General features: G+C 48.4%; 2 protein-coding genes across 9 annotated transcripts in view; both read left to right on the top strand.

The window, feature by feature from the left end:
- The first annotated feature begins 3832 nt into the window (after positions 1 to 3832).
- RNF186 (ring finger protein 186) lies at positions 3833 to 4590 on the top strand. The gene has a single exon (XM_039854897.1). The coding sequence runs from the start codon at positions 3889 to 3891 to the stop codon at positions 4588 to 4590; it is 702 nt and encodes a 233-aa protein (XP_039710831.1). The 5' UTR covers positions 3833 to 3888.
- A 10459-nt stretch (positions 4591 to 15049) lies between these two features.
- TMCO4 (transmembrane and coiled-coil domains 4) overlaps positions 15050 to 20753 on the top strand; it is an 84436-nt gene continuing 78732 nt past the window's right edge. For 7 of the 8 annotated variants that reach the window (XM_039854521.1, XM_039854520.1, XM_039854518.1 and 4 more), the window contains exons 1-2: positions 15050 to 15160; positions 19602 to 19709. The gene's annotated coding sequence lies outside the window, so the exon portion shown is untranslated. Of the gene's footprint in view, positions 15161 to 15785; positions 16028 to 19601; positions 19710 to 20753 lie in introns of those variants that run through there. The other variant, XM_039854519.1, reaches the window with a different exon arrangement.

Below are 20753 nucleotides of genomic sequence, written 5' to 3'. Positions count from 1 at the left end.
TTTTTTTTTTTTTACATAATTATTTTTAAAAAGCAGGAAAAGAAAACCAAGTGCAGTTTCCGGTTGTTGCCTGAGGCACTCACATTCTCTCTTGCATCATCTCCTCCTCTCCATACTTGATCTTTATTAGCCTGTTTTCATTTTGGTTCCAAATCCCCTTCCTCTGTCTCCCCCACCAATCCATCTTCAGACACACAGATGCTTCGAGGGGGATGGAGGCTTAGCCAGCTGGGTTCTGAGAAGCACAGAGGCAGGAATTCTGGAATAGGAGTCTGAGCTACGACACCAGCCAGACTGCGGGGGAGAGAGGGTAATGGGGTGTTTGGCTGCCACACGGCTCTCTGTGGCCACTGCATGTGGAGTGAGGGTGGGTTGGTCAAGATCAGATGTGAATCTGATAGTTCAATGCCATGACGTCACTGCTCCTCACTCCTTCCCCAATGAACTTCATACGGGGCCTAAAACTCAGATCAGACCTGTCTTTGCAGGGCGTGGGTCTGTGGTTATCTGCACAGCGAGATTTCCCAGGTGGTTCATCTCAAGAGAACTGGCTCTGGTTTCCCCACCTGCAGCTGAAATTCTAACCCCACTTCAGGCTGTGACTCTCAAACTCTTTATCACCCCTGGGGTATTTAAAGTCACAGGATGGAAGAAACTGCACTTCGAAGGGGAAAAACATGTTTTTCTGAGAACTAATGGGTTCATATTTCTACGGCAATTCAGAAAATAGATATGTTTTATTTGGAGATTTGGAAGGACTCTAAGTTTTCAAATTCTAATATTACAGTGAGCACAAATATAACACAGAGTAGAATGAGAAAGCTAAACGAACTTAACATTTTAAGTCTCCAGAGACATTTTACACTTCCCCTGGGAGAGATCTGCTTCAGGCGATGCTCCAGATCGTGCCCACAACATGCACTTCTCTTTAAGAAGCGCTGGCGGAACAGATCACCACAGTGTTTTATCTCCAAGTCCCTAGAAGAGATCAATTACATCAAGGTCAATTACAAAGCAAGGTGCATAAATTACTGAGTCAACCCTGAGCAGGTTTGGATGGAGGTAGGGGATTAAGTAATCTCCCATAATTTCCTACAGTGTTATTGTCTCCATGTTATCAAATTTAAAAACTGAGCCTCAATGAAGTGGAAATGACTCGCCTAAGGTCACCCAGCTAGTAAAGTGACAGGAACTAGATTTCCAACTATAAAGCCAGTGCAGATGATAGTTAAGCAAAGGCAACTTTAAGAAACAAAGTGGTTCCCAAACCAAGATGGTAGGATGGGGACAACATGAAGGAACACACTGTTAAAAACCGTCATTTCTCGGAAGATGGAACTTTCTCAAAGGAACTCTCATGTTCTACTTTTTACAGTTCAGTAACATTGAGTGGTTATAACCAATGTATTTTTCTTAATGCTGGTTGCCCAACAAAATCGAAAGGTTATTCTTTAGGTACTAACCCCAAATAACTTCTCTTGATCTGATTTCACCCTCACTCAGCTACCTTCTTAATTCCCATAGAGCTGGCTAGCAGAGAGAGAGAGGACACTGGTCCAGGTGACATCACTGTCATCCACCTGAATTTCTGTTCCTCATTATAAATGAATGCAGCTCAACAATTTTTTTCTCCTCTTATCCTCAACAATTCCCAGGGTCCAGCAAACAGAAAGGAGCATTATATATGCAACTCAGAGCCGTGAAAAGAAACAGAATCCTCTTTAGCATAGTAACACACAAGCATTAGTCCACTCTTGGCCATGTACAGCCTAATTGTCAGTTCAATATTTGACCCTGTCTCAGACAGCAAGTAAAGGCTTCTTATCTATTTCTGTGTTATTGTTTCCCTTGCAAGAAGCAGAAATCCAACTCGTGCTGGCTTAAGAATAAAAATTAGTGTGGATTTCGTAGCTTAATATAACTTAAAAAGCCAAAGATAGAGCTCCAACTTCAGGCATGATTGGATACAGGCATTTGATTAATGTCAGCAGGCCTTTTTCTGACTCTTTTTTCAACTTTCTGTTGTGCTGACCTTACTCTCAGGCAAATTCTTTGCACACAGCTGTCCTTGCCTCTCCAGAGTTCTTTTTTCTAGTTTGGAACCAAGCAGTTAGAGAAATTTCTCATTAGTTCCAACAGAAATCTCAGAATTGAATCTCATTGGCTTGGCTTAGATCACATGCCTATGTCTGAATACACTGATTGGTCTGCCCTAAATCGTATCACCTCTCCCTTCTACAGAGCTGGGAACCACACAGAACGACTGGGGAGCAGTGGATGTCCAAAGGGAAAATAGGTCACTATAGAAGTAAAAACTTGAGATGGGGAGAAAACAGATGCCCAACACTAGATCTGAGGCCCCCTTCAGCTTGATCTGGGGGAAAAACAGAATGGAAAAAAATAACTCATTGTCAAGCCGAAGGCTGAGGAGAAGAGACATGATAGTCAGGATGGGGGCGGGGAATCAGATTTCAGGACAGAGGAACTCAGGGGAGGGTGGAGCAGGAGGGCAGTGCCGAATCAGGAGAGCTAGACTCTGCGTGGATCTGAACAGGTGACATGAGCAGGATCATGTCCGAGGGAGTGGATTGTGCCACCCCACCCTCTGACGTTCAGGGCGAGGTATTGTGCCATGATGCTTATATATCTGTCGTTTTCACATGAGTCCTGTTAGCAATGACCTCTGCATCAACTGACAAGATTAAGTTCCTGGACCCAAGAAGCTGAGAACTCGACCTTGGACGCTGGTAGATTTTTACAAGGTCCTACCCCATGGAAGGCCACTTGGCGGGCAGCCAGCAGGCCTGCCTTGACCACACCCTGCCTTTGCTTTGAGGCCCCCAGTGCTGTCCTTACAGTCCTGTGCCAGGTTTTTGTGAGACCACGGATAAGAACCCTGGCACGGGGCTTCCTCAGAGTGGGCCAAACAAATGGCAGCTGTTCTTATTACTGTTGGATGCGCATGTGACTAGCACACAACTAACGATACCTATTATTAGGAATGTGAAGCTCACAAAGGGTACCAATAAGATGCTTGAGAATCGGTAACTGTTAATACAACTAACTGTTGTAAATTCAGAGGAACCTACTGCAGTAGCTGATGCTAATTACTACTCAGAATACTTTCCCATCTCTTCTCTCTTTGTCACAAGGCCATCTGCTTGCAAATGTGCTCAAAGCACAAACTTTTTTCCCCACTGATCCTGGCTTGGCTTGGCTTAGATCACATGCCTAAGTCTGAATACACTGATTGGTCTGCCCTAAATCATATCATCTCTCCCTTCTACAGAGCTGGGAACCACACAGAACGACTGGGGAGCAGGTTTTATCTGAGCCCCCCACCCCCGTGGTTGTCTTTCTCAAAGTGAGGTCCCCCAGTCTAACCTGTGTTAGAATCGTGATGGTATTTGTTAACTATGCAGATTCTTAGATCCCATCCAGGCTTGCTAAATCTCAGTCTCTGGATTTGGGGCCGAAGGACCTGAATTTTAAAAGGCTCCAGGGGTGGTGAAAATTCTAATGCACCCCAAAGCTCACAAGGAAGGCACCTGCCCCAACAGGAAAATCCTGATTCGCTCGTCGGCCCCGCCCACGTTGGCCCTTCTATCAGGTAATTCAAAGTCTGCAGGCCTGTGGGTTACTGATTAACCCTAGGTTTCCAGAAGAGAAATAATAATGACAACTGAAGGGACAACATAAGCCCAGAGACAAACCGAGCAGACCTGAGAGAGTAGTGCCAGATGGCTGTTGTCACCACGCATTTGACAAGAAGGAAAAGAAGGCTTGATACGCCCAGCCTAAGTTCAGACTGCGTCCAGGTGCCAGTGACACCAGCCGATACTCCTTGTCATTGCCAAGGCCCTGAGCTGCCACATCCTGCTGACTCCCATGCCCAGAATGGCCTGCACTGAGGTCCCACAGCAGCCCCAGCCCACCTCTGCAGGAGCCACCACCACCAACACCGCAATCCCTGCTGGGGGTCGTTGCAGATCCCTGGACGGTGACCTGGACGGTGATCTGGAGTGCCTGGTGTGCCGGGAGCCCTACAGCAGTGCCCGATTTCCCAAGCTGCTGAGCTGCCAGCATGCCTTCTGCGCTGTCTGCCTGAAGCTCCTGCTGTGCATGCAGGATGGCACCTGGTCCATCATCTGCCCACTGTGCCGCAAGGCCACCGCTGTCCCCGGGGGCCTCATCTGCAGCCTGTGTGACCAGGAGGCTGTGGTGAGGCGGTTAGCCCGGCCATGCCCAGAGGTGCAGCTCTGTCCTCAGGAGCTGGCGAATCCTGCCAACTTGACAGCAGGGCACCCCGGCTTGTCAGGAGAGGATGAGCAGGATGTGGCAAGTGCCAGCCTCGTGGCAGCCCGGCGCCTGGTGGCACACCTGCTCCTACTGGTCTTGCTCATCATCCTCATCCTGCCCTTCGTCCACCCCGGCGTCATCCAGTGGGCGCTCACCTTTATCATCATCCTGACCCTGCTGATGTCCACCCTCTTCTGCTGTCACCCCAGCAGCCAGAGCAGCTGCCGGCCCTCCCCCAGGACTCTCTTCTGCAGAGAGCAGAAACGTAGTGAGATCTCTTCCATCGCTTGAGTACGCCCCGACCAGGCACCTGCAGTACCTTCTATCTGTGCGGCCCCATTGCTCTCAGAGTGAGCAGGGTAAAGGGTCATGAAGTAACCCTTGGGAGATAAAATGTTAGCTAGACTTGCAAGCCAAAGCCAGAATGGCTGTCTTGAGTCAAGAACTATGTGCTTGGACAGTAGACTTATGCCGGACCAGGATACGGCACAGCTAAACTGTTGGGGTGGGAAGGAGGCACAAATGACTCGAATGCTTTTTATAAGATGGGGGGGTCAGGGGGCACAGTCTTCTTATTCAATGTTCCTGGGTTTTCTTTCTCGACCTTGATGAAAGGTATTGCGATATTGACACTATCCAAGAACAAACAATTTTTTCTTTTTTGCAATTTATGTAGCAGGTCTTATTTTCTTGCTCGGTTTTGGTTTGTGTGTGTGTGTGTGTTTGGAGCAGTTTGTTCATAGTTCTGGTTGTTACACATTTTCCCTCCTGGGAAGTCAGAGCCCACCGGAAGTCCTCCTGTTCTCCACCCAAAGTGGCCCATCTCGTGCCCATCGCAACTCACTCAAAGTTCTGGCGGTTTGGGTCTCCTGTCGAGTCACCCACCAGGAACAGAGGGAGAGAACTTGTGCAGAGGGGTGGTACATCTGATGCTGCCGGGAGCCCCCACATTTAGTTGGCAGAGCTGGGAAGGGGCAGAAGGGATGTAGCTAAGGCTGGGGATTTCCCCCAGCATCCCCACCAGCATGTCCCCGCTCTGTGTCATCAGGCCCCGACTTAACAGAGAATCTCAGAGTTGTAAGGGCTTCCTCCCCACAGAGGGCCCATCTGCCCATGACATAGTCCCACGTTCCAAAACCAGACTTTATGGATGCTGCTTTCTTTATTACTGCACCTCGATTCCCACTCGAGCTTCTGTCATAAAGATAGGAGGCCCCGTAAATGCAGTGGTCCACTCCAACAAGCCCACTTTTCCCACCTCTCCTCAAGAGTCACGGGCATCTGAAAGGCTTTTGTGTCTCTTCTCCACCATTTCTGCTCTGTAACATAGAGGAGGCTTCTGCTGGAGGAAATGACCTTCCATGTTCACCCAGGTCAGGCCCCAGCCAGGGGGACCCATGGGCTGCAGGGGAGTGGAGGGTGGGAGATGACACGTCATTTTCTTCCAAAGGCCCCATAATTGGAAAGCAGACGTGAAAGCTCAGAGAGGCTCACTGAGCACATTGTCCTTCTCTGCACCCCGCTTTCATCCTGGAAGGATGACAGTTGCAGGTCGGAGACATTCACAGCAACTGTACCCTTGCCAGGGAAGGACGAGAGGACTCTGCCCCTGAAGCACAGGGGGCCGACCCCAGCCCAGCAGCTGTGTGCTGTTGAACAAAGTCTTGAGATCCATTTTTCCTGAAATGAGCTCATAGGACTAGATTACTCTTTAGATCCCTGAAGCCCAGGAGTTAGAAGTTGAGGACACTGCAGGGTCCCTGAACAATGGACATTGGTCAATTTGTCCTCACGCAAAGAAAAAGTAAAAATATAAGTACGGATGCAATTATCTGTTCTTGAAATCTGGGCGTCTTCCTTTTTTTCTCATAAGGCTCTCCAGGCTGACTCTGTGACAGCCATGCTGTTGGTTTTATTGATCTCGGTGCTGAGAGAGAATGTGTGGGTGTGTGGGGGTGTGCGTGTGCCACGGCCAAGTGGGCCTGAAGAACACCTTGTCTCCCCACGAGGAGTGAATGACAAGAATTGCTTGGCATTTCCTGAGCTGGCCTCGGGCATGTACACTTTGGGATGGTTGCCAGTAGGACAGGGAGAGAACGCTTTCCCCCCACTCACCACCACTCCCATGCCATCTAGTTCTCGGACCCTCCACCAAGAAGAAAACCTTCACCAAGATTTCACTTGTTAATGACACCATTTCTACCATAATAACGGTGGGTGTGTGTTTATTGAGGGCTTATATGCGCCCAGCCACGCAAAACTGCTTTAAATGCATTATCTAGCTGAATCTTCGTAACAACCCATGCAATCGAGATCACGTTGTTGATGAGAAAACTGAGGATCAGAAAGGGAAATTCATCTGCCTCAGACTACGCAGTCGGCCACCTTCAGAGCACCCTGAGAAATTCATCCAGGGCCTTTTCTGCTCAACTACACTGAGTCCTTTGGGTGCAGCTTCAAAACAACCAGAGAGCTGGTTGCCACTTGTGGGCTTGTGAAGGAAAACAGGAAACCGACCTCAGGAGTCTCCAGATTCCAGTGGTCAGGTACTCAGAGAGGCCAAAAAATTCTAGAACCTGTTGTCTATGCTAGAGAGAAAGAAAAGAAAATGATAAAAATGGAATGGCTTTCCTGCAGACTTTTGCCACTCAGTCCCAGCATCTCTACATGGTAGCTGTATTGGCACATGGTCGCCAAACAGCATGTCCTCCATCCTCCTGGGCAAAGATGTCCTGACACTGCTGTCACCACTTCCTTGAAGTCCAGCTGGTCTCAACCACCTCTGGCCCCTGGCAGGATAGGAACAGAGAGCGCCAGAGGCCAATATCAACCCAGGCTGCCCTGGAAGGCAGCAGATGAAACTAGCAGTGTTGCAAAAAGATGTGAATGGAAGAAACCAGAGAGGCAGGCCGAGGTTCAAAGCTAAGCTCTGACCCAGTGTGTGACCAGTAAAAGTTACAGATCTTCTCTGAGCCTTAGTATGCTTACCTGTAAAGTGAGAGAGAACATCACATACCTCTCAGAGTCTCCGTGATGATTCAAAGTGCTCCTGGAAGAGAATCTTTTGTTCTAATGGGCTGCCTTTATCATCAACCATTGAACCTCCCCCCACCGTCCACCCAGTGAATGAGTTTCTTGGGGCCTGATGATAGCAAGCAGGGGGCTGGCCTTGACGATGGGTGTAAAAGCCAGCCCAGAGTGGGAGCATTGTCCAGGAGGGGCCAATATGGTGGAGAACTTTGTACTTAGGTCCTAAGGATGGAGAGGAATTGCGGGGATGGGGAAAGAGGGTGCGAATTTCATCCCCATCAGACCCATCTGTGGTCTTAGAGTCAGACAGACACACCTGGCTTAAACTCTAGCTTCAGCACTCACAAGTCACCTCGCCTCTGTGAGTCTCATGTTCCTTACCCATGAAACAGAGCGTATAAGCCACATTATATAGGGTTGCTGGGGGAATTAGTGAAATCGCCCATGGCGTACCACTTAGGATCGTAGGAGGTAAAGCAGGGAAATGAGAAGGCAAGGAGAGAGAGAAAGTTCTTGAAGGTCCTAACAGTAATAACAGACTCATTTTATCCAATCTTATTGATAAGGAAGTTTATTAAAACCTGGCCACTAAAATTCACCTCCCCCATTATCAGCCTCAGCATCAGCAGTGCCCTCAGCAACAATATAATAAAACAATAATTGATAACATGATTTGAATGCACTGTGCAAAGTGTATTACATATATTATCACATATGCTAGAAGGCAGGTGTCCCCAACTCCTGGGCCACAGACCAGTACCGGTCCGTGGCCTGTTAGGAACCGGGCCATATAGCAGGAGGTGAGCGACGGGCAGGCAAGCAAAGCTTCATCTTATTTGCAGCCACTCTCCAGAGCTAGCATCACTGCCTCAGCTCCACCTCAGATCATCAGGCATTGGATTCTCATAGGAGAATCTAGGTGCCAAAAAGGTTGGGGACCGCTGCTAAAAGGGAGGTCTTTCTGTTATCCCCAAATTACCAGGAGGGATGCTGAGGCACTGAGAAGTTAAGTAACTTTTTCCAGATCACACAGTGAGGCCATGGTGGGGCTTAGACTGCAGAAGTCCAACTCCAGAGTAAGCACTTTGAGTCACTTTACTCTATCAGACGAAACATTCCCGGCACATTGTAAGCACTCAAGGTGTGTGGGCCCCCTGGCCTCAAGGGTGAAGAATTAAGAAGACATGGTATTCTCCCCTTTGGTTACAGCTTCCTGACTTACCAGGTGTCTGGGGCGGAGGGGTGTGGGAGCCCACCTTTCCCATGTCTCATTGCCATGTTCTCATCTCACCTTCTAGTCCCTGTTCGCTGTTGGAACCTCTTTTCAAATGACTAGAAGAAGTTTTTCAGCCTTTACTGGAACAACTAATTCTTTGTCTGTGGCGAGAAAAGCATTTCCAAGAATGAAGGATGTTTCTGCAATTTCTCAGGCTATGGGAACAGCACAGAGCACATTCAAAACGAAATCAGATCCCAGATCTTGAACCTGCCTGGAGCTATTCCTATGAACTTTATATGCTTATCGGAGGATCCCGAAATCATTTCTTTAAAAGGAGGACTATTTGGGGATCAGTAGAGAACTCTCTAAGAATTCAGAACACCATGGAATCTAGGATCCCTCCATGAATTTATTCTACAAATATTTATTGAGGGTCTGCTCTGTTCCAGGTACTGACCAGGGTATTTAATCTTATTTGACAAGGAACTTTGATGAGGAAGGAAAACTAATATATGTAAAGCACCTGTTATGAGTTGAACTGTGTCCCCTTCCACAAAAGAAGATAGGATGAAGCCCCCGTTACCTTAGGATGGGACCTCATTTGGAAATAGGTTTTACAGAAATAATTGAGTTAAAATGAGTTCATTAGGGTGGGCCCTGTTCCAATATGTTTGTGTCCTTATAAAAAGGGGAAAATTGGACGCAGAGACAGACACACATAGAAGGAAGACAGTGAGAAGACACGCAAGGAGGATGCCATGCGAAGATGAAGGCAGAGACCAGGTGCTGTAGCAGAAATCATGGAATGCCAAAGATGCCCAGCAAGCAACCAGAAGCTGGGAGAGAGGCATGAAATAGATTCTCCTACAGAACTCTCAGCAGGAACCTGCCGACACCTTGGTCTTGGACTTGCAGCCTCCAGAACTAGGTGAGACAATAACTTAGTGTTGTTTAAGAAACAAGGCATTGTAGCACCTTGTACGGCAGCCCTAGGAAACCAATACAGCACCTCTCCCGTGCCTGTGTGTGCCCATGCCCCTGAGCTGGGATCTTCGAGTTCGGCTAAATAACTTGCCCAGAGTCTTAAAGCACAAAAGTTGGGCTCAAAGTCAAGTCTGATTGACTCCCAAGATTAAGTCTTACTTCTTCTCCCATTTTGTGGATGGGAAATCCACAAAGGTTCAGAGAAGCCCTGATATTCCCACCCCCATCTCCCACTCCTATAAAAAAAAAGTGCCCAGTGCATCAGAGATGGAGTTAGAATCAGAACCCACAGTTCCTAAATTATCTTTAATCTTTGCAACAACCACATGAACATTACTGAATTATCATCCCCATTTCATAAATTAAAGAGTTAAAACTCAGGGTGTTAAGGCACTTAACCGAGGTCACAAAGGAGTGAGTGAGGTGCCAGGATTTGAATCAGCTGACCCCAAAGCTACATCTGCACTTCCCACTGCCTCAAACCGCTTCTTAGCAGCCTGTCTACATTGAGAAGCAGGCAAGCATGTCTTTCAGGATGCTCGAGGTACCCACCATAAGAGCTTGTTTGCTCAAAGAGGACAAAACTATAGTGGACATTTGTCTTCTCTTCTTCCCTCTGTCTTATAGTCGGTTGCCCCCTCCCGTTGGCTCCCCACCTCCCTTGCTGAGGAAACTGCCCTGTGGCTAATGTTGAAAGAAGAGTTTCAACAGCAACCACTATACCAACCACGGTGCTTGGTCCTTCCTCTACCCATCTCCCACTTCACCTGAGTCAGTCACATGATGTAGGTCAGTGATCTTTTCTAGAACTTGCATGTGGGGCTAGTGATGAAGGTTTGAAAGTGGCATCGACAGCAGACCAGATGGTTTCCACAGCTCTGGTTGATTCAGTGAATGTTCAGGTTCCTTCTATACGATTAATTTTTTTTCTTTAGATAGCCAGTTTCTGTTGCTTACGACTAATATTCCTGACCTAATACAGGAGCCGTTCAGAAGTCCTTCCATTTGTGACAATATGGATAAACCTGGAGGACATTGTGCTAAGTGAAATAAGCCAGACGTAGTCAAACTCATAGAAGCAGAGAGTAGAACAGCAGTTGCCAGGGGCTGAGGGGAGAGAGAAATGAGGGGTTGTTGGTCAAGGGTACAAAGTTTCAGTTATGCAAGATGAATGAGTTCTGGAGATTTAATGTACGGCATGGTGACTATAGGTAACAATGCTGTATTGTAAACTTGAAATATGCTAAGAGGATAAATCTTAAAGTAAATCTCCTGTGGCAGCATGCTACACACACCCTACACACACACACACACACACACACACACACACACATACCTGGCTTGGTAACTACATAGAGGTGACGGATTAAGTTATATAGCTTGAATGGGTGATCTTTTCACAAGGTATACATATATCAAAACATCAAATTGTACAGCTTAAATATATACAATTTTTATATGTCAAAGATATCTCAGTAAAGTTGCTTTAAAAACACATATGTATTTGTTTGTGAACCTTCAAGTCACAAAGAAAAATGGTTTAAATATGAGTTTAATTAATGGCCCTGATTAGTTTATAAGAAACAAATAAAAATTGTACCTCAAAAAAAAAAAAATTCAATAGCATCAAACTGTTCTCAACAGAATAAGGATTGAAGGAAATAACTTTCTCACATATGATCCAAGGTGATTTAATGGCAGTCCATGTTCCAGCTAAAGGTATGTTGTATACCATCAGTGATATGGTCATGCATTAGAAAATGTCAGACCAGGGGCAAGTGCAAAGCATTCTTAGATAAGAAGCAGGTAGAGGTCATCACCCAAGCCTCTGTGTAAGAGATAAGATAGAGGACTACAAAATCATTACCTGACACACAAGATCAGTGGGGGAAAATATTAACCCAAGTGGCTTTGACTCAAAACCCTGCCACTTAGCTTAGCCAATTCCCAGTTGATGGTCTAATCGACAAAAAGATGTTACATTCTTTGGGTCAAAGATGCCTTGGAGACACAAACAAGAGATTACTCAGCAACATAACGATACCCACGGTAAACACAAATGTCTGTAACACTCTGAAGGTATGTACAGTCCCTCCTCAGTCTATTTCTGAGCGTCATTAGGAAAGAAGTGACCATAAACCATCCTCTGAGTCATTTGGTCTCAAGTTCAGCATGACAGCATCATAAAGATGCTCTATGGGAAGGGATGTGGGGCTGCCTTCAGCGACATCACCCCAGAATTCAGTTCCATTCAAAGAGCACCCCAGGCCAGGCTGGCCAGGCCCCACATACATCCTGAAAACATGGACATCTACGGGACATAGCAAAGGAGCCACCCCCTGCTGGGGATCCATTATCTGCAACTCATACTGCTAGGGATCATTATCTGAAACTTGTTTAGATATCTTTGAACCTGTATTGATTTTTAAACCTATGGGAGGGCAGGATAGCAGAATCGTCCAGGTCTGGGATCAAATCCTGCCTCTGCTATAGTGTAGCTTGATGACCCCGGCCAAGTTATTTAACCTCCCCAAGCCTCAGTTCTTTTCTCTGCGTAATGGGGCTAATAATAGTATAAACTGCATAGGATCAAATGACATAAAATACATATGGAAAGCACAGAGAGCCAGCCACAGGGATGATCGTTCATCGGAATCTCCAGGGGAACATGTCAAAAATATAAATTCCTAGGCTTCCACATCCCTGAGAAATTCTAAACTGGGCAGGTCTGGGGCAGGACCCAGGAACCTATGCCTCCATTACATATCTTTATTGTGCCTAGCCCAGAGTAGGCACTCAACAAATCCAGGCCCCTTCCCCGGCCTGTACTGTGTTATTGAACAGCTTCCTAACTGGTTGCCTGTGTTCACTCTTATCCTTCTGTCCTCCACAAGGAGCCAGTAGGATCCTTTTAAAAGATGAGATCCTATGGAAGGTATATATTTACTTGTACATTTGTATACAGGTATGCACATTTGTATACAGTTATGTATATTTACACACAATGTAAATATATATATGCCTTACTGTTAAAATGTACAGCTGAAACTTATTGGATTTCGTTAACCAATGTCACCATAAAAAAATAAATAAATAAATAAATTTGAATAAATAAATAAATAAAAGATGAGATCATGTCACATCACTGCCCCTAACCCTCTACAGTGCTCCTTCTCAAGCACAATCTAAACTACAGACAGACCCTCCAGCAGTGGTTCTTGATGCTGGGCACACACTAGAATACCTGGTTAGCTTTTGAACAATACCTATGCTTGGCCCAAACCTGGACCAGCAGAATCAGAATTTCTGAGGGTGTGTCCAAGTAGGATTACCAGATAAAATATCGAATACCCGGTTACACTTAAATTTCAGATATACAATGAATAATTTTTTAGTGTAACTATGTCCTGGTCAATATTAGGATATACTCCTACCAAAAAAAAAAAAAAAAAAAAGATATCTAGACAAGTTTCAGATTATTTGTTGTGTATCCGAAATTCAAATGTCACTTGGTGTCTTGTATTTTTATTTGCTAAATCTGGCAACCTAGGCCCAAGCATCAGCCTTTCCCTCACTATATGTGCAATGCCTAGAACCTGACCCACTACTCGATAAAGTCCGGTTGAATTAGTTAATGGTTATGAAAAGGCAATTCTTTCAAGCACAACCCCCTAAACGTGTCTTTCAGAGGCATTGATAGAAGACATCTTAATAGAAGTATCTTTTACCAAGAATAATAGCAGTTAATTTTTATCGAGTACATCTCGTGTGCCAGGCACTGTTCAGAGCACTTTAGCTGCATGTCCTCATTTAATCCTCACGGCAACCCTTAAAGGTTTGGGGGCCGTGATTATTCTCCTTTACAAATGAAAGAAGTAAATTCTTCAGTGTCTAACACCAAACCTCAAAAATTTCAGAGACATACACCAGAGGGGTGAACATATCTTCCCCACCTTTCCTGCTACCGCCTTGATTATGGGTTAGATCCTGCGTGCTGTTTAGTGGGGACCGGGGTGAGGGGTGGGCTCTGGGCATGGCTGTAATTGGATCCAATGTCCAGAGTCAAGAGTGTTCAATACAGGGCCTCTAACCGAATTAGAGACAGGGCAAAGCCATTGTGGAGAGTGACACCTGGTCTTGCAAAGCCAGTCTGGCTAGAAGGGGCCACCAGACGTTGAGAGGAGGGCTTCTGGCTGGAGGTTTTCTGTTGGCATCCACTTCCATGTGATTACTAATATTCCATCTTGACAAGGCCCATATGCTCAGTCATAACTCCCTATGCCGCCAAGGGTGCACTTCTGACCCATTTGACCCTCACAGTAGCCCTGTAGGTGGGTAGAGCGGCTCTTCTTGGTCCCAATTGGCCAGCAGGGAGATGAGGAAAGTAGGCCTTAAGCATTCGACAATGGCATAAGTCACAGATTTTGCCCTGGAAGCTGGTCTCTGACTCCACCCACTGCCTTTTCCATTCATGGTGCCAGGGGGAAGCTATCTTCATCAAAAGAGCCATGGCCTTGTGGCCATGATGATTCACACTCCCACTCTGCCACTCATCAGCTCTGTGGCTTCTGCACCTCCTGGACCTGAGCCTCAGTTTCTCATCCTGTAGAATGGGTGCGATAAGAATTCACAGTGTTGCTGGGGGAATAAGATCCATCCCTACATTCTTTAAGTAACTCTGAGCACCCACCAAGTGCCTAGCACAGAACCTGGGGCAGAGGACAAGGCAGCCAACAGCCCCCACGCCTCAGGCTTTTAAATTCTAGTGGGGATAGAAGGTAATAAACTGCAAACAGGAAAATGAACAAAATAATCCCACAGAGTGAGAAATACTACGATTAAATAGAACTGGACTGGAAGCCTGGTGTGCTTAGAAAGGTACCCGGCACATAGTAGGTGCTCAAGCAATATTTGTGCAATGGCTGAATGTGCCGCATAGTCAGGCAAGACTCAAAATGCCACTCCAAGTGAACACCGCGATGGAAAGCGGGAAAGAGACACAGAAAGAGGAAAGTCTGGGGCAGCGGGCACTGCAAAATCCAGGTCCTGGCGCTGAACCAAAGTTAGCGTTAGAAAAACTGAAAGAAAAATCAGGGACAGCATGGGTATCTGAAAACTCTGCGAACTTCAGAGTGCTGTGTATACACGCGGGAAAGGTGTTTCCGTGGCTGATTCTTTGATTTTACGAAATTTACTTAGGGAAGTTTCCATGCACGTCGCCGTGGGCCCCTCCGCGCCCGCGCCCGAGCCCCGCCGCGAGCACTTCCTGCGGGGTCGAAGCTCGCGGGGCGCTCTCTTGCGCCCTGATGGGCTGGAGGGCAAAGACAACCAAACGGAGTTTCGCGCCGGGGCAGGCCCGTCACTTCCTGACGCCCGCACCCCTGTCGCGGAGCGGCGGCGGGACCATCCGGGTGAGGACGCGCAGCCCGCGAACTGGAGCTCGGACGGCCCCGCTCGCGACCCACGTCCGCCGGGCCAGGCGCGCTCGGGGCGGGCCGCGCAGGACGAGCGGCGGACCGGCCCGGGCGAGCGCGGGGCGGCGGGGCCGTGACGGGGGAGGAGCCGGGCGGGAGGAGCCCGAGCCGCCGCCGCCTTCGCCTTCGCCTTCGCCTTCGCCTTCGCCTCCAGGTAAGGGTCCCTCCCCGCCGGCCTCACGCCCGAGCTCCCGCCGCCTGGCCCCGCGGGGCCTTTGCCCTGCGCCGCTCGTGGGCGCCGAACCCACTCGGAGTAGCCGCGGGTTCCCCCAGCCCCGGAGCCAAGGCTGTCTGGTTGTTACTTGTTTTCTTTCGTAGACGGAAGTGACCTTAGAATCACGTGGGGCGGCAGCTAGGGAAACTGAGGCCAGGCAGAGTACTCAGGCGTCTCGAGCCTCTCAGCTCAGAGCTCCAAGTCCTTAGAGATCACCCAGCCCCTCCCTTGATAAGTGAGGACTCTGCTCTGGTGCGGGGAGGAGGAGAAGGGACTTCCCTGAGGTCAGCTGGGGTCACAGGGCTTCCCCTGGTCCAGTGCAGGCCCTACGAGCACCAGCACACACCAGTGGGGAAGGCCTCGGGGACCCCTCACTCCCTCTCCTTAAAGCCTCCCGACTCACAGCAGACACTCAAATTGAGGGAGGTTGGGAATAAGTTCTAGAGAAAAACTCAAGCCTACGGTATTACAGGCGGGCCATGTCTCCTCACCCAGCCGCCGTTTTTGAACAGAGGGAAGAATTTCTGTTACAATCTTTAGAGTGGATTTTGCAGCTAGGTAAACTGAGGCTGGGAGAGATGTGATTTCCCCAAGACCATACTGCAAGGAAGGAGAACAGGATAAGAACCTGCGTTACCCCACCGCGTCCCTGACCCAGTGCCTGGCACAGAGGAGACCTTGACAGTGTCCTTTCTCTGCCCTGCGCTGGCATGCCCTCGGGTCACACAGGGAGACCTGAGCACAGCCCGGCTAGAGCCAGAGTCTTGGCCTAGAGACTCCTGACCAACAGGAAGGAGGAGTTGGCAGGTTAGTCATCCTTTCCCAAACCCAGTGTTCATTTCACGGCAGAAAACATGACACCCCTTTAAGCTTTAAGGGCATCCACTCACCTACTCAACAGATAATTACTGAGCACCTACTGTGCACCCGTATGTGATTGTTTGGGCACCGAGGGTACAGCAGTAAACAAGACAAGTGCCGCCCTTGGGCATTTACTTCAGAGAGTGGAATAAAACCCTGCCCTTCAGTGAGGGATGGTGGGTGGGGCTGGGGAGGGCTGAGCAGGGAGGAGAGACCACTGGAATCTTCCCAACCTGTGAGGTATGTAAAGGGGGCAAACCTCACAGCCTCGAGCCCCCTGAGCCTTGCTTGTCGGAGATGCTCTGCCGGCCTGAGCTTTTGTCACCAACTCCCCAATTGTGGAGGGGGAGCAGGTGGCTAGGGAGTGGTCCAAAGGAAACTCTAAACTAATCTTAGAGCATGGAAACCAGGCTCTGCCACTTCCCAGCTGTGTGATCTTGTCGCTCTACCTCTCTGGACCTGTTTTCCTATCATACAGTGGAGGCCATAATACTTCATAATGTTGATGATGCTATGTCAAAATGCTTCGTAAATGATAAAATACAATCCAAAATGTGGCCTGTGTCAGAGGCCTTGTCAAATCAGCTGTAAGCAAGGGTGTGTTTATTTCGAGGCTCTAGTAACTCTGTTGATAACCTATTACTGCTCTTAGAAAAGAAACGTAAGAGGCAGCCATGGAGGTGGCCGAGATCCAGGCTCAGAGGCTCAGGAGGTGGAATGCTCACGTCAGTCAGCATTTCAGCTTCTCCAACCCTGGCAGTCATGTGAGCAGCATCAGACAGATGGGAGCTCAGGTCCTAGCTTCGCAGCTTCCTAACCGAATGGTCTGGACAGTTTCTTCATTTGTAAAATACCTGTCTCCAAGGTTGTCATGAGGATCAAAGGAGCTGAAGCCACAAAGGGCCCTGTGCCCGGTCTACCACTCTCGGAACCCTTTGGCTTTTTAGACCTAAGGACCAGGAGCAGTTAGATGCACACCGTTGACTGACTCGGTTGCCCTAGTTCAGCATGTCAAGTTTTTCAAGGTCGGAGCCTGGAGAATTTCTCTCCCTGCACTGGTTACCACCGGCCTGCAGTGGTTGGATCAGCCACTTGGGCCCTCACATGTGAGACCTGAGAAATGTCATTAGGTGGTTTATCACCATGTCCTTTATGACCTTAATGTTTTGTAAACACTACTGTATGTTATACACTGGGGCCACAGATGAAGTGGGGGCCCACTGCCTTGGATGTGTTACAGCAGAAAGAAAGGGGCTGGAGGGGGGACCCAACCCACTTTCCACTCAGCCACCCTCCACTTGGCAGGCAGACTTATCTGATTGTATCACCCTCTGCCTAAAACCCCGCTGTGGCTTCCAATTTCATTAGGTTGAAGAACAAAACCCTTAACATGGACCACAAGGCCCTGCAGAATCTGGGTCCCACCAATGCCGGTCCTCCTCCTCCAGCCCAGCTCAGACCACTTAATTAATGGTCCACGTGCTTGAGGCACACTGCCCCTCCCCAGGGCCTTTGCACATGCTCTTGGAGACCACTCCTCCTCCCTCATTTCCCTCCTCCCAGGTTAACACCTCATCTTTCAAATATGAGCCCAACATAGACTTGCATTCCAAGTACCCAGGCCATAAGACATCCCCAGGTACATGAGAGGTTTAGCTCAGGTGGAATTATACATTTATCACTGGGATTAATTTCTGCCTGTACCCTGTACACCATCCAGACCATAACCCCCATACCTGCCGAGACCAGTCCAGGTCTGCCCGGAGGTTCTCAGTAATGAAATCCACCTTTGGGGATAGCTCTTGAGCAAATATGGGGACCTCGCTTTATATAAAACTGTATTATCCTTCATCAAAAAATGACACCAAAGTCATTCATTCTTTCACCTACTCTGCCAGGTACCGTTCTAGGATACACCAAGGAATGTGACACAAAAGCCCCTGGCTTCATGGAGCTTTCCCGAATGAGGGAGACAGACCCAAAACGAGCCTGTAATCTATTGTCAGGTGGCGGCAAATTCCATAACGAAAAGTCACGTGGGGTCTGGTGGGAGCGGGGAGTGATGGTGCTTGCTGTTTTAGACCTGAATGAATAACTGAGGGAGCTCTGCCGGGGAAGCACTGATTTCCTGAGCATCATCCACTGCCACCCTGATCCTCCTAGCAGTGGGGACAGGCACAGAAGCAACCAGCTGTTATACCCAAGAGGAGGTGAGGGGCTTCGGAGGTGGCAGGCCACACTTTAGTTGGACGGATGTAGGAAAACTCATGGTAGTCCCTGATCCCCTTTAGTGAAGTTGAAATGAACCTGGGTTTGAAGTCACACAGGCCTCCGGGGTGCATCCTGGTACTACCATTTGCCAACTGTGTAGCCTTCACTGCTGTGAGCTTCGGAGTTCTCATCTGTGAAACGGGGGAGAGTGATGTTCTTCCTCATAAGATTAGTATGAGGCTGAAATGGGATCACGAGAATAAGCCCACAGGATATCTTCACCGATTTTATTTTTAAACTGTGCTTTTGAAAAGGAGCATCATTCGGACATGGGGACCCACACCGAGAAAAAAAACAGTGCAAGCTGAGGCCCGAGGTGGGAAACCCAGCATGGGCCGGAAACAGCGATGGTCCAGTTGAGCTGAAGGCTGGCTGGCAGAAGGGAAGTAGGGAAAAATAAAGGTGGAAATGCAGGTTAGGACATTTCTAGAGGTGCTTGAAGCTGGCCGAAAAATGAGGTGTTAGCCTGTGGAGAAGTGGAAGCTAGTGAGATTCATCTAATTTGGTGGTTTTCAAGTTGTTTCGAATCTTTTTGGCCACTTCAGTTTATAAGCTAGACCAAAGAGAAGCAGTGTAGCATCATAGTTAAGATGGCTGCCTTTGGGCTAAGACCCAGGCAGAGCAGCAAGGTAAAGGGAATGGGGATGAGAGGCTGGGGCAGGGTGTCTTCACTCAGCTGTGAGATTTGAGCAAGACCAGAGGGAAGGAAAGGAACTGGCCATGAGGTTATCTGGGGGAAGAGTCTTCCCAGCACAGAGGGAATACCCAAGACAAGGGTCTTGAAGTGGGAACGTGCCTGGTGGCATCTAGGAGCAGCAGAGGGATGGTGTGGCTGGCTGGAGCAGAATGACTGAAGGGGAAAGGAGGAGGAGGGCAGGTGACACGCAGCCCAGTCACCACTGTAAGGACCATGACTGTAAGGAGGGAGTCATTGGAGGTTTGGCGCAGAGAAGGGACATGATCTGACTTCAGTTCGAGATGGAGCTGCCTAGACACTGTGTGGTGGATGGCTCGGGGTGAGGGCAGAAAAAAGCGGGAGACTGGTGAGGAGGTTCCTGCTGGAGAGATGACAGCAGCTTGTACTAGGGTGTGAGTAGGGGAGGAAGGTCACAAAGATAAATGCGGACAAAACGCCATAGAGCCTGGGTATCTACCCCGATGGCACAGCATACTGTCACCACACCCCACCCCACCCCATCACCCCACTTTCTCTCAATGTTAACATCCTTTTTTTTCTTCTGGTCTGTAGTGGGATTGTCCAAAACTCTCTGGGTTCTTCTCTGTTGGAACTGTTGCCATGGAGACCTCCTGAGATGCTGCATTTACCACTGGCTTCCAATTGAACTTCCAGATCGAGGTATAAAGTGAATGGTTTCTCTCCAAAAATGCTGGAAGGGGAAGCGGGGAGGCAACGAGGCCTGCCTAGAATCCTCCCTTCTAGGACCATATCAAGATTGTGTGGTGTGGTGGTGGTGTGCATGTGTGTGTGTGTTGTGAATCCTTGATCTACAATCTTTGAGTTTTAATGAATCTGTGCAGTAGCTTCTCATTTTATGAAGGCATGTTTTCATGATGCTTCCTTCCTTGGCTCTGAACAATTAGTCCTGTCTTCCCTCCCAAGACATCACAAATTCAATTTCTCTAGTAGCTGGCGCTCATTTTACTGAGCTGCTGACTCATTTAAAACGTAAATTGGGACCCGCTAACCAGAAAAGAGGAAGAGAGAAAAGAGAACACTCATGGCGCGACACGCTGCCAGCATACACACACACACACGCGACGCGACGCATTACACACGCGCCAGCATTGCCACACACACACACACACGCTACATTGTTACACACACACGCGACAAAGACACACGCCGCTACAAGACGCGCGACACACGCATACACGCTGCTGCCGCTACATTACAAGATTATCAATGCGCAGCGCCAAGCATTACACACGCGACGCGACACACGCTGCATACAGCATTACGCGCTGCCAGCATTACACACACGCACACACACACGCACGCACACACGCACACAGAGGCACAGGCACATAAGTTTGACCTTGGCCTTCACTGACTGCTCTAAGTGAAAAAAGGCCATAGCTGGCTGATGCGTAAGCGAAACAAAAGTCCATTTTTGTGTGTGATCTTCTAAAGGCCCGGGTCATGGGGTTTTAAGGATGATTTAAAAGATTTTCAAGGACGATATTGACCATAGTTGAGTTTCCCCTCAGTGCTGACTGGAATTTTTCATCTCCCTGAGAAATCCCACGTTTCTGGCGTTAGCCGATAAGACCGGTTGAGCGCCGACTGTGAGTGCTTGCAGACCGAGGGTGGACATTTGTGGAATGACCACCTACTCCCGCTACTGCCAAAAATAACTCAGCCAGCGTTTTCTTTGGTGAT

The sequence above is a fragment of the Pteropus medius genome, unplaced genomic scaffold, assembly GCF_902729225.1.
Source record: "Pteropus medius unplaced genomic scaffold, Ma_sr-lr_union100, whole genome shotgun sequence".
NCBI lineage: Eukaryota > Metazoa > Chordata > Mammalia > Chiroptera > Pteropodidae > Pteropus > Pteropus medius.
The sequence above is the reverse complement of the archived record's forward strand: the minus strand, read 5'-3'. Positions and strand labels throughout refer to the sequence as shown.

What these genes read in the sequence shown, in the direction of transcription:
- RNF186 (XM_039854897.1), top strand. Translation starts at nt 3,889, where the DNA reads ATGCCCAGAATGGCCTGCACTGAGGTCCCACAGCAGCCCCAGCCCACC.